Genomic DNA, 11,751 nt, shown 5'->3' with positions numbered 1-11,751 from the left:
TGGAGCCAGAGAAGAGATTAGTGTCCAGGGGCCCTGGCGTTCCACAAGCTCCTCCATTACACTGTGAACAGAACATTTCCACGGATTTTCTACCCATTTATATTCAAATTCCTTTTGGGCCCTGGAATACCATTTCAAGATCACAGAAAAGGTTTCAATTTAATATTTATTGCACACCGTGGGCAACTGCCAAGTCCTCAAAAACACAAAGCTTTGCAGCACACAACTTCACTCTCAAGGGCTGTGAATGAGATCTACCAACTATAAAAACAATTTTGTGGAAGCGGGTGGGAGAGAACAGTAACTTGGGTGAAAGACGACACTACAGAGTTTGGAATGGTTGGGCAGGTCCTCCAGCATAAGCACAGGTACAGACAGGGGTGTAAAAATATGGTCCACGTGAAAATCTCCTTTCCCTTAGCCCCCATGCCTTTAAGGGTGTTTTTCCGTCTCCTCTATTTCTAGTTTTCTCTCTTCATACTTTCAGTTTATTTATATATAATGATCAACTCCCTTGCCTCTACTTCACCCATCTTTCTGCCCAGTACAACTTTCCTGGGGAGCATTTTAGCAAAAGTACTTAAAATCATTAAAAGTCCAAACAAATGATTCCAACAGTTTTACTCAGGAATTAATACTAAAGAAACAGGGATGCTTTCAAAATCTTAAGTTACTTTAAGTATTATCTATATTTGCATAAAAACCTACAAGCCTGACAGTGGAGAACTAGTGGATATATTAAAATACATCCATTAGAAGAAATTATTAAACCATTAAATTTGCTTTTCAAGGAACATTTAATAACAAGGTAGGTAACATACTTGTCTAACATGGTACTTTTAGATCATGGAAGCTAAAGCAAAACATCCTGTTCATTGGGTGAAAACAGCCTGCTTAATGGTGTACACTGCAGTGACATTTAAAAAAATACTGTAATTATAATTTCAGAACTTCAAAATTTGAGTGTCAGTGTTCTCTTTTTCGTATGGGAAAGGAAAATGCTTTTGAAAATCATTTGAAGCTTGGACGAAAATTCCATGGCTATATTCTTAGGATCACTCTGTAGTCTTCATGATACAGATGACACAAGGGAAGCTTCAATTCAACCTTTTAGAGAAGACATTCCAGCTCGCATGATCTCATCAACCAGGAGAATGTTGGTGGCAATCACAGTGCTGAAAGGGGAAGGAAAAATCAGATGGCTCAGATGTGACATATGAACCCCAAACTGTGCAAATTATATCCAATTAACTTTCTCCTTTCCCCTCAAAAACATAGAAGGCTAGTTTAGTTTTTATACTTTCAGCTGATTACATTTTTATGAAAACAAAAACAAAAAACCCCACGTAATTAAACATACCAAGTAAGAGTATGAGGATTCTCTAAAGGTTATTTTAGTTTTGGCTGTCTCAAACTTACCAGGAGTGAAGAAGCTGTTTCTTTACACAATAGTTATCCCATATGCCTACTTCAGCAGCTACCATTGGCTCACCTGTAAAGTAACCCAGTATTCTTAAAATCACACACAGAAAGTTGGAAGATCAGAATGCAAAGAAAACAGAGTATTTTGTGATTTGCTCATCACTGATTATTCTCATTATCCAAAGTTCCTCAATTAGTCCAATTTTGCTCCAAACTACGATCTCTACTCAGAAGACATCCAGTAATAGTAATGCGCTATTTGGTTACCAAATGTTTGAACATCTCTATTTTTCCAGATGCATTCTTGTTTGTTCATATTAAAGTAGAGCACTTGAACTGGCCAAAATGGGCCTACCATTTCCCTCATTCCAGAAACCCTTTCTACTAATGTGAATGTATGCTGCTGTTGACAGTAACAGGTCTTACAAATACTGCAGGATTCTGTTATCTTTCTTCCACTCTACTTTTCTCCAACATTCTTTTGTTTCCATTTTTTTATCCTCCCTGATTTTACCTCACCTGAATCTAGTTCTCCCCCTACAAATAGCTGTGTTCTCTTACCTGTGTTCAAGTCCACACCTACAAGTTGACCTGATTCCGAATGTTCTGCTTGAACTTTAACTAGTGTTTCTTGAAGGTCAAAACCAGAATTCTGAGCAAGAACCTAAATAAACAAATTTAATCCTTTAAAAGACAGAACCCTAAGAAGTGATAAGAACCATAATTCCAATTAGTAAAAACAAAACAAAAAAAAAAACCCCTTAAGATAGACCAGTATTTATGTTCATATCAGAGAATAACTAAATAGAACATTTGTTACTAACCAACTCATTAACCCACCCCAAGCCCAGCAATACACTGGTCATAAACTATATCCCTAAAATAGCATACAAGAGAAAACAAAAGAGCAAGCTTGTATTCTAGTATAACTCCTACACTGCAAACTCTTAAAACAGTTTATCTCCTGCCATCTGAAACTTCAGTTATTCAACTCCCTTCCACAGGAACCAAATACATTTGGATAAGAGATACCTGGCTCTAGTTATGTTAGGGAAAAAATGAATAAAACTTGTTCACTCAAAGTCTACATTATAAAAATGCCATTATCAAAAAGCTTTCATCAGCTAAATCATTTTGATGTAGTTAAGAAAACTGTTAAAGTATTCATACCTTGGGAATAATGAGCAATGCATCAGCAAATGCTTGCACTCCAAGCTGGGCCCTGCCCTTTACACTGGGCTTATATTTAATCAAGGCTTCTGCCATTGCCACTTCCACTGCACCAGCACCTGGAACTACACAGCCTGTTGGGGGCGGGGGGATGGAGAGAAATGCTAAGTTGCAGAGAAAACAAAACTGTAGAATCATTTTTAAGAAAATTAAAACACACACAAAAGCCATCCATTTCTTGAGAATTTGGCATAACCACCACAGTGTTAATACTGCACTTGAAAGCAATACAAGCAACACATCAAATAGCAAAATGGCCCAATTTAACTAGTACTTGGAAGCTCTTGCAAGGTCTTAGCATTAGTTCATTTATTTGTATCCACTTTTAATCATGATATGCTATAAAAAAGCCTCGCATACCATCACAGGCATTTTAAAGGGAAGACTTTACTTTTGCATGGTGTCTGGCTGTGTAAATTACTGATAAAAAGAACACAGTATTCAGCCATGCCTTTCACACTAGCAAAAGAATATACAATAAGGATCTTACCATCATCAATAGCATTTTTAACAGCCCTCAAGCCATCTCTTATTGCATCTTTGATTTGAGTGAGTGTGTGCTTATTTGGTCCTTTGACCAATAATGTGACAGAGCGAGGGTTGTTACATTTCTCAATAAAGGTGAATTTCTCTTCTCCCTATGTGAAAAAGATATTTTCAAAAACAGGATATGGTTATACAAAGAATGAAGAGGGGTTTATGGAAGAATAAGTAGTTTATTAATAAGAAAACAACATACCAATCACATTAAAGCAAATAAACTACTTCATATAAAAGAAATGTGACTTTTCCCATCAATGGCTTATCATTACTATACATAAGCATCAAAATGTATGTAAACAAATCAAAAATATGATTCTGGGTTTGAATGAATTCATGAACGAAACATCATTGTATTATCATATTCAGAAAGAAAATACACTCACCAATGTATATTCATAGACAAGTCCTGCATGTCCCAAACAATCAGGATTTAGGTCATCAAAAGAATTTAGAGCTACTCCACCACAAGCAAGAGTCAGCCTGAAATATTGGAAGTGTTTTAAGGGAGACCTGTAAGTGGCTTTGTTATGTTTGAAGAGATTAATAATTTTTAGGAAGTGATCTTTCAGAATTACATACTGAAATTAGATATTCTGAAATGTATTTTAACTCAAGCCTTTCCATTCACCACCAACCAGCTAAAAACCAGTCTTTTCTCCTAACTCATCATTTAAACCAGGCTTTCAAAGTTAGGAAATACTCCTTTGATAAGAAATCTAAAGGCGAACAAGAGCTCTTTATTGTGGTGAGCTCTGAGGAAAAAGTAGTTCTTTGAAACCCCTTGATGCTGTCTCTCGACATGGTTACATACATACACATTTCATGGTTTAAAATTAAAACAAGCATATATCAAAGTTCACAGCAGCATTATTCACAACAGCATTATTCACAACAGGACATCTGAGGAAGAAACTCAAATGTCCACTGATAAATGTATAAATAAAACGTGATATATTCATACAATGGAGTATTGTTCATCCTTGAAAGGGAAATGAGATTCTAACATATGCTATACAACATGGATGAACTTTGAAACTATCATGCTAAGTGAAGAAGCCAGACACAAAAGGACAAATACTGCATGATTCCCTTACAGGAGGTACTGAATTTAGAGACAAAGTAGAATAGTATTTACCAGGAGTGGGAGAAACAAAGTTATTATTTAATGAGTAGAATTTCAGTTTGGGAAGATGGAAAAGTTCTAGAGATGAATGATGTAATAGCTGCATGATAACATGAATGCAATTTAATGCCACTGGATTATAATTAGAAAAAATGAGTAAAATGTTAAGTTTTATATTATGTGTATTTTATCACAATAAAAAAAGGAAAAATGTAATTACAGGAGAAAAAGCAATCCCAGTTAACTTGCAAAATAAATAAAATTTACATCACCAAGATAATCTGGTATCTGTACCTTTCCATATTTCTCCTTTTAGCCCTCCGCAGAGCTACTATGCCTTCTTTTGCAAGAGCATCTAAGGAAAAGGGGTCAATTCCCTGTGGCAAAAACAAGTTAGTTTTAATAGAAGTCACCTTAAAAATAACAATGAATGATACAGGCTCATTTATAAAGTAAAACTTCATTCTCACCTTTTGATTAATAACCACGAATCCTTTATCTGAATCACCACAGACTTTCTTTTTAAGTTCTATTATTTTTTTAACTCTATCTTCAATGAATTTTCTTTCAGCTTTTACAAGCTTCTCTCTCTCTTCTGCACTCTTGTAAAAAAAGCCAGAATTCACTTCTCTATTTAAAAAAAAGTTGGGGGTGGGGGGGAGGGAAATGTTTATTTTTTAAGAAGATAAACCAGCCGAAGAAATTGGGTTAGTCTTGAGATTTAACAAATAGTTAACTCCAGTCCTTATCCCTGGAATGTTTTCAGAAGTTATTTTCTATAATTCACCCAAACCCAACTGAGGCATTAGTATCCTTAGAGTAATCTCACAAGTGACTTGCCCAAAATACAAGCTGCTCCACCTCTCCACTCCATTTGTAAGGGGCTATAGACTCACGTTTTTTCATATTCTAATGACACATTGCACGTGAGGATGTATGCATCTTCTACTCTTTTCTTCATATCAGGATGCCGCGCCCCATGGTCTAAAACAAGACCTCTGATTAAGCTGTTAAAATACATAGTTATTGATTTCTAAATGATACATAACATATGTTAATGAAATTCAAACACTAAATTGAGACTGTATTGATAATTTTCACACAACTTTAGGAGTTTTTGAACAAGACTTTTGGGTGAAACCAGGCAGGTTCAATTATGAAAAAACAATATCCAGAACATAACAGACACGACCCATTCAAACAAAAGTAACAACCGTTATCTTGTACAGGAAACTGCAGAGAAATAGTTGCAAATGGCTGGCTATCAAATTGTGATTACCTCCTTTAAAACATATTTCTCTTAAAGTTTGTTTATTCATTTTGAGAGAGAGGAGAGTGATCATAACCTGAACTGAAACTAAGAGTTGAATGCTGAGCCACCCAGGTGCCCCTAAAAATATTTTTTAACTTGGTCATTGAAATATATATTTTAAATTCCCCACCAGTCTATTATGCTTTGTATCCCGCAATTCAATAAATCACTGATGTAGCTCACTTTTCAGAATCACTCTGACTATAAACACATCATACCAGTAACTTCAAGAGGAGACACTACTGAGCAAACTAAATATTCACCTAGGAATACACACAGGAATTCAGAGACCAAAAAAAAAAAAAAAAAAAAAAAAAGTCGAAACAGATGTACTGTAAAAAGTGCCTGTAAATTTGGAAACATACCATAAGGATTTCATAGCATCCTACCACGTACCTTGTATCAGTTTCAGATTTATGTTTCATCTCCATAATCTCAACCATGAAGAGGTCAATAGGTTCATCTTGTTTTTTAATGGCCAAAATGGAATCCACCACAGCCTACAATAGGAGCATAACCATTAGATGAATTTGATTTGCAGAAGTCCAGACACTTATGCTGCTTGTTCTTCAGAGAAGTGTAGTTTCTTTAAAATCTCTGAACTGATCTAAGCCCTTCTCTATGAGCTAACAGAATACATTATTTGTAAAGGATTGAAGTCATTTACATTCCTGACATCTCAATTTATAATTAGGTAAAGAATCACTGACATCCCCACTATTTTATTAAAACTGTTGACGACACAAGTTTTTTTCATAATAAAATTTCCATTTTATAAACCTTTAATGGAAACTCTGATTACATCTTTATAACCTGGTCAGATATACTATTATTTGATTTTCTCATTTTACATTTTAGGAACACACATCAGCTACTCTCACTACCACAAAAAGGAAACTACTTATTTCACATGGTATAACACTGTGAATGTTTTTTTCTTTTTTAATGTAAAAAAAAATTTTTTTTTTTTTTTGCCTGGGGGGGTGGGTGAGTGAAAGAAGAGCGGTGGGGTGGAGAGAGAATCCCAAGCAGCCTCCCACTGTCGATGCACGGCTCCATCTTACAACCATGAGATCATAACCCGAGCCAAAATCTAGAGTTGGGACACTCAATGGACTGAGGCACCCAGGAGCCCTGACACGGTGAAGGTTTCAGATAGCATCCTGTAACCGAAACCAGGAAGTATATCAAGGGTCTTCAACACAGGTGTACTGTACCAAATGCCACATTTAACATACCTCTGTTAAGACATCAGCAAGCTCAGCATGCACTTTAGTACGTAGAGATGTTCTGGCCACATCTATAAGTGTTTCTCTGTCCATTTCTTTGCTTACTTTGACTTGTTCCAAAAACTGAAGTGCCTTTTCTTTTGCAGCTTCAAATCCTTCTGTTATTATTCTGGGATGAAGACCCTACAAACATATAATCATATAACCATCATCTCTAACACTGGAGTTCTTCAATTAGATGACAAAGTAAATGTTTAAACGAATATTCTGGACCATTTATATGCTTTAATACAATAAAATGTGCTGACCTTCTGAATACATTTAAAAGGATAGATAGTCCTTTCAATGCAGAGGAAAAGAACAGACATTGCTGTAGCACAGAGTCAAAACCAAGGGAACTATAAAGCACACTTGGGTTTTCACTGTGCAAACCACAAGGAATAACGCCCCAAACTCAAAACTGTGCTCAGGGGGACCATTTATTCACATCTTTTACGAACAAAAACAGGGAGACCAAGGGTCTGATTTTCCTCTCTTCCCAGGAATTTCTTGGCATTAGATCACTACTATGGTTTGCTTTAACTTTCAAACTACTCAGGACTAAAAAAAAGTTGTGAATTCTTAAATTTACATTTTAGTTGGCTTTTTCTTTATAAATATGCCTAGTCCTGAATATCCGGTTTCTAGATCTCAACTACCAATCTATGTTATAGACATATATAAATCATATGCAATGCCACTTGATAAAAAAAAAAAAAAAAAAAAAAAAAAATCCTGCAGGCCAAGGAAGGTTCTTTAATCTGTCCAGGATCACAATAAACTTGTATAAGACCAGGCTCTGGTTCCAAGATTTAAGCCCCCTGCTCTTTACATTCTACTATACTGCCTCAGCTACTATTAACACATAAATTTATATAAATAAAATTTATATAAATAAAATTCAGATTATTTCATGTTTACATAACTATCACAGAAACACAAGAATCATGTATACTTCAGAAATGTAGAGATCCGCCTGTTTCAGTAGTTCTCCAATGATTAGGACATTGGAAGTGGTACCATCACCAGTTATGTCATCCTGGGCTGTTGCTACTTTGGCTATTAAGGAGGCTGTTGGGTGTTGAATTTGCTAGAAGTAGAAAAAGAAGAAAATTACTTAAATTCAAACAGTCCAAATAAATATACCTTAAAATATCTGAAGGGACTCCTTTAAGAGCATCTATTTGCATAAATTGCCCAAATGTTCAGCTACATGTGGCGCTGATTTAAAACTCACCATTAATTATTTTACACATCAATTTATGGTAATAAAAACATTCACATATAGATTTGAGTGGATTATCTCCACTTTACTGATGAGGAAATGTGAGGCTTAGTTAAGGTTTATTGAAGGTGTGAGTTACAAGTAAGATATAATTTCAAATCCATGCATGCTTCTTTATGACAAATCTAGGACTCTTGTGACAATAAACCAGGTTCCTTCTTTTTTCTTTTTTAATACATATTTTTTACGTTTGTTTATTTTTGAGAGAGACAGAATGCGAACAGGGGAGGGGCAGAAAGAGAAGGACACATAATCCACCGCAGGCTCCGCTCTGAGCTGTCAGCACAGAGCCCTATGTGGGGCTCAAATCCATGAACTGTGAGATCATGACCTGAGCCAAAGGTGGACACTTAACCAACTGAGCCATCCAGGCGCCCCTAAACCAGGTTCCTTCTAAAATTAAACCCCAGCAGCCTCCAGTTCAGTTGGAACGGAACAAATAATTAAAAAGAAAAAAAGTTTCTTTAGCAAAGATCATCGGTGAATGCTACATCACCGAAGAAAGGTTTTGGGAGAACAGGATATTCATTAGGTCTCCAACATCACCCACAAATTCTTAATTACAAAAGATCCAAACAATGCTCCTGTACTGCTTTTGATTTTTAAATCTCCTATTCTCCACTAACCTAGTGCAGCCTTTTGTCTCTGGGGACACTGACAGTTTGTCTGCTAGCACAGGTCACCACTTAGCCAACTAAAAACAAACTAAAACTAACCTTCTAGGTTAGCTAATCCTTACTGAAGATGTTTACAAATATCTGCAAACTGAAGGCATGGTACACTAATATCAAAACCCTAAATTTTATTCTGAATTCAAAACACAGGCAAGTCATTTCCTTTCTTGGATTTTAAGTGCCAGGTTTTGGAAACTTAGGGAAGAGTAAAACAATTGCTCCTCTCAACAGTCTTATATTCTTGGGAAAGTGAGACTTAAAAACGGTAAAGCAAAGAGTTTTGTCTCCCCTTCAGCTGGAGGTGGAGATGGACCAGACAGAAACTGCGGTTTTATAAAGAGAAAAAATAGCATATGAATAATAATAATAATGATAACAATAATAATAAAGTATAGCCGTGTTATCACATTTTGCACCTACCTGGGTCAACCGCTTAGTTTTCCAAATTTTAATAAATTTTAGTAACTACAATCCTTTAACCAAGGACTTACATGGCAAGAGTAGGGATTCAAAAATAAGTTATCAGACTCCCCAGGGTTCCTCCTGGCACTGTACTGTCAGTACTGTTACCAATAATAATCCTCTTCTACTTCCTCCAGACCTGCTGAGGGCTAATAGTGATTTCTCCTATTTTGAAAATGAACATTAAAAATCCTCTTGCAAATTACACGTAATACGGAAAACCAAGACATTTTTGACCTAGTATAGCAGTCTCTCACCATTTCATGAAGCAGCACATTGCCATCTTTAGTAAGCTTGATGTCTCCAGCACCAGAAACAAGCCTGTTCAATGGGCAGAAATGAACCACAGTGTGACTTTTTCAACGGACACCAAATTAAGAGTCCCATTCAAATCCGGCTTTACCCAGAACCTAGGGAGCTGGGGCCACGCGGCTGGTTCTCTCTACCCAGTAATAGGAATGATGCAGTGCCCACCCCCTCCCTTCAGAGAAACAGTCGGCCGAACCCTTAGGGTTGCTGGAGCCCAGGGCGCGGGGGAGCGCCGCGCACGCGGGCAGCTTTGTTCTCCGCAGAAACAGCATCGATTACAAGGGGAAACGGCCGGGGCAGGAAACAGGCGCGACCCGGGAGTATGCGGGTAAGTAGGGCCGTAGCCGCGAGCAGAGGCCCGGGGGCGGCGAGCTCAAGGCCCTGGCCCCCGCCGCCATGCCCGCGACGGCGCGAGGTGCGTGGTGTCCGCCCTACCCTACCCGTCGGCCCCGCCTTACATCTTCATGGTGCCTTTAGGCCCCAAGTTGGTCCTCAGCACGTCCTGCAGTCCCCGGGCCGCGCTGATGTTGACCGCCAGCGCCGCCTGGGCTCTGGCTACCTCGGCCTTGGGGTTCAGGGTCTTCACGGCCGCCATAGCTAACCACCGCAGGAAGAGGAGGAGACCCGGCGTGCGGAGTGCCTAAAGCCGGCTCAGTGTGGCCTGGAGGCGCTACCCGGGTCTTCTGGAAAAGTCGGGCGCGCCCGGACCGTCCCCAGCGTGCCCGCGCTGCTGCCATTGGGCCGCGAGTCGGCCAGCGCCGCTCATTGGCTCGCGGCGCCTGCGGTTCCGCCCCTCGTGGCCGGGCCCCGGCGCCATTGCTCACGAGAAGACCCTGTTCCCGGGCAGAAAGGGCTCGCAGCGTTCCGGTTTCGCCGCCGTCTTGGCCCAGCTTGGCCGTCCCGGGACCTGAGGACGGAGGCGGGGTGGGGCGCGCGGCCACTCTGGCGCCAGGCTGGGCCTGTGGGCGGCGCGCCACCCGGCATGATTGCAGTGTGGGCCGCTCTTTCCTGGAGGTCTCTGGCCGCCGGTGTAGGGTGGGCTTCTCCCTCCCCCACTCGCGCGGTTTGCCCTGCTTCCACCCCTTGCTTCTCTGCTCCCCGTCACTAGCGTTTTCTTGACTTGATACTGTGTGCCTGTAGGGCTTCTAGGTGCTGTGGCGATGCAGAAGCGAATCCGATAAGGGCCCTCGCCCAATGTTTTAAGCCTAGAGAAGATGAGATAGAATGCAAGGTAGAAAATGCTCGATGCCTTTTTACCAAGCTGCAGGATTGGTGCCATGCGAGAAGCATGTCAGTCCACCCTTTGGGCTCCGGACACTGCTGAGGCCTCAGGCTCGCAAGGCAGGTTTTAAAACTTAAAGTTGATGGAGTAGTGAGTCGTGTACGTTCTTTGAGAGGACTCCTTTTTAAGACAAAAAAACCCTGAAACATTTCTGCCCATTGTTTTCTAGTATCCAGTACCCCCCCCCCCATATTAGGTATTCAGTAATGCCTTGTGTTTCATTTTTTTTTTTTTAATTTATTTTTGGGACAGAGAGAGACAGAGCATGAACGGGGGAGGGGCAGAGAGAGAGGGAGACACAGAATTGGAAACAGGCTCCAGGCTCCCAGCCATCAGCCTAGAGCCTGACGCGGGGCTCGAACTCACGGACCGCGAGATCGTGACCTGGCTGAAGTCGGACGCTTAACCGACTGCGCCACCCAGGCGCCCCTTATTTTTATAAGTAGTAACGAAACTTGTTAGAACTCAGAGGTGCCAAAGGGTATCTGGTGAAAAGTATGCCCTCCTCCCTCTAGTTCAACTTGCTTTATAGACAAGCACAATTACCATTATATACTCTGAATTTCCGAGAGGTTTTCTGAACTTACAAATTCATATGCATATAAATACAAGCATTTTCCCCACACAAAATGTCAATTTATAATACACACTGTTGGTGTATATTATACTTAAAGTATCTTGGTGATGGTACCATGGCAATACGTATAGGGATTCCTTGTTGTTAGTAGCTGAATCATATTCTTTGTAAGAGTGGCAACATCAACTAGCCATCTACTGTTTGATATTTAGGTTGTTCCCAGTCTTCTGCTACTGAAGCTGCAGTGAGTATCCTGGTATATAA

At 39.5% G+C, this 11,751-nt stretch overlaps 1 protein-coding gene, 1 long non-coding RNA gene and 2 other non-coding genes across 4 annotated transcripts in view; 1 reads left to right on the top strand and 3 right to left on the bottom strand.

Moving 5' to 3' along the window:
• Nucleotides 1-148: 148 nt before the first annotated feature.
• CCT6A (chaperonin containing TCP1 subunit 6A) lies at nt 149-10,339 on the bottom strand. The gene is made up of 14 exons (XM_049638730.1): nt 10,087-10,339; nt 9,577-9,640; nt 7,854-7,988; nt 6,869-7,042; nt 6,027-6,130; nt 5,215-5,325; nt 4,789-4,948; nt 4,613-4,695; nt 3,579-3,675; nt 3,143-3,290; nt 2,593-2,726; nt 1,984-2,086; nt 1,420-1,492; nt 149-1,175 (listed from the first exon to the last, which is right to left on the bottom strand). Exons 1-14 carry the CDS (start codon nt 10,221-10,223, stop codon nt 1,103-1,105), a joined length of 1,596 nt encoding a protein of 531 aa, XP_049494687.1. The 5' UTR covers nt 10,224-10,339; the 3' UTR covers nt 149-1,102.
• Nucleotides 2,964-3,103, bottom strand: LOC125928689 (small nucleolar RNA SNORA15). The gene has a single exon (XR_007459743.1). It is a non-coding gene; the product is annotated as a small nucleolar RNA SNORA15 (small nucleolar RNA).
• LOC125928690 (small nucleolar RNA SNORA22) lies at nt 7,156-7,289 on the bottom strand. Its single transcript, XR_007459744.1, has one exon. It is a non-coding gene; the product is annotated as a small nucleolar RNA SNORA22 (small nucleolar RNA).
• Nucleotides 9,811-11,751, top strand: part of LOC125928147 (uncharacterized) — a 36,333-nt gene continuing 34,392 nt past the window's right edge. The window contains exon 1 of the long non-coding RNA XR_007459572.1: nt 9,811-9,956. This is a non-coding gene — a long non-coding RNA (uncharacterized LOC125928147). The remainder of the gene's footprint in view (nt 9,957-11,751) is intronic.

This window comes from Panthera uncia, chromosome E3 (genome assembly GCF_023721935.1).
Source record: "Panthera uncia isolate 11264 chromosome E3, Puncia_PCG_1.0, whole genome shotgun sequence".
NCBI lineage: Eukaryota > Metazoa > Chordata > Mammalia > Carnivora > Felidae > Panthera > Panthera uncia.
The sequence above is the reverse complement of the archived record's forward strand: the minus strand, read 5'-3'. Positions and strand labels throughout refer to the sequence as shown.

Bases quoted from the DNA above. Each gene is read 5' to 3' on its own strand.
- CCT6A (XM_049638730.1), bottom strand. From the start codon at position 10,223: ATGGCGGCCGTGAAGACCCTGAACCCCAAGGCCGAGGTAGCCAGAGCC. The intron at 7,989-9,576 runs GTGAGAGACTGC...TTCTACTTCTAG, and splicing joins ATGTGCTGCTTCATGAAATG to CAAATTCAACACCCAACAGC. The intron at 4,949-5,214 runs GTGAGTCTATAG...TTTTTTAAATAG, and splicing joins TCATTAGAATATGAAAAAAC to AGAAGTGAATTCTGGCTTTT.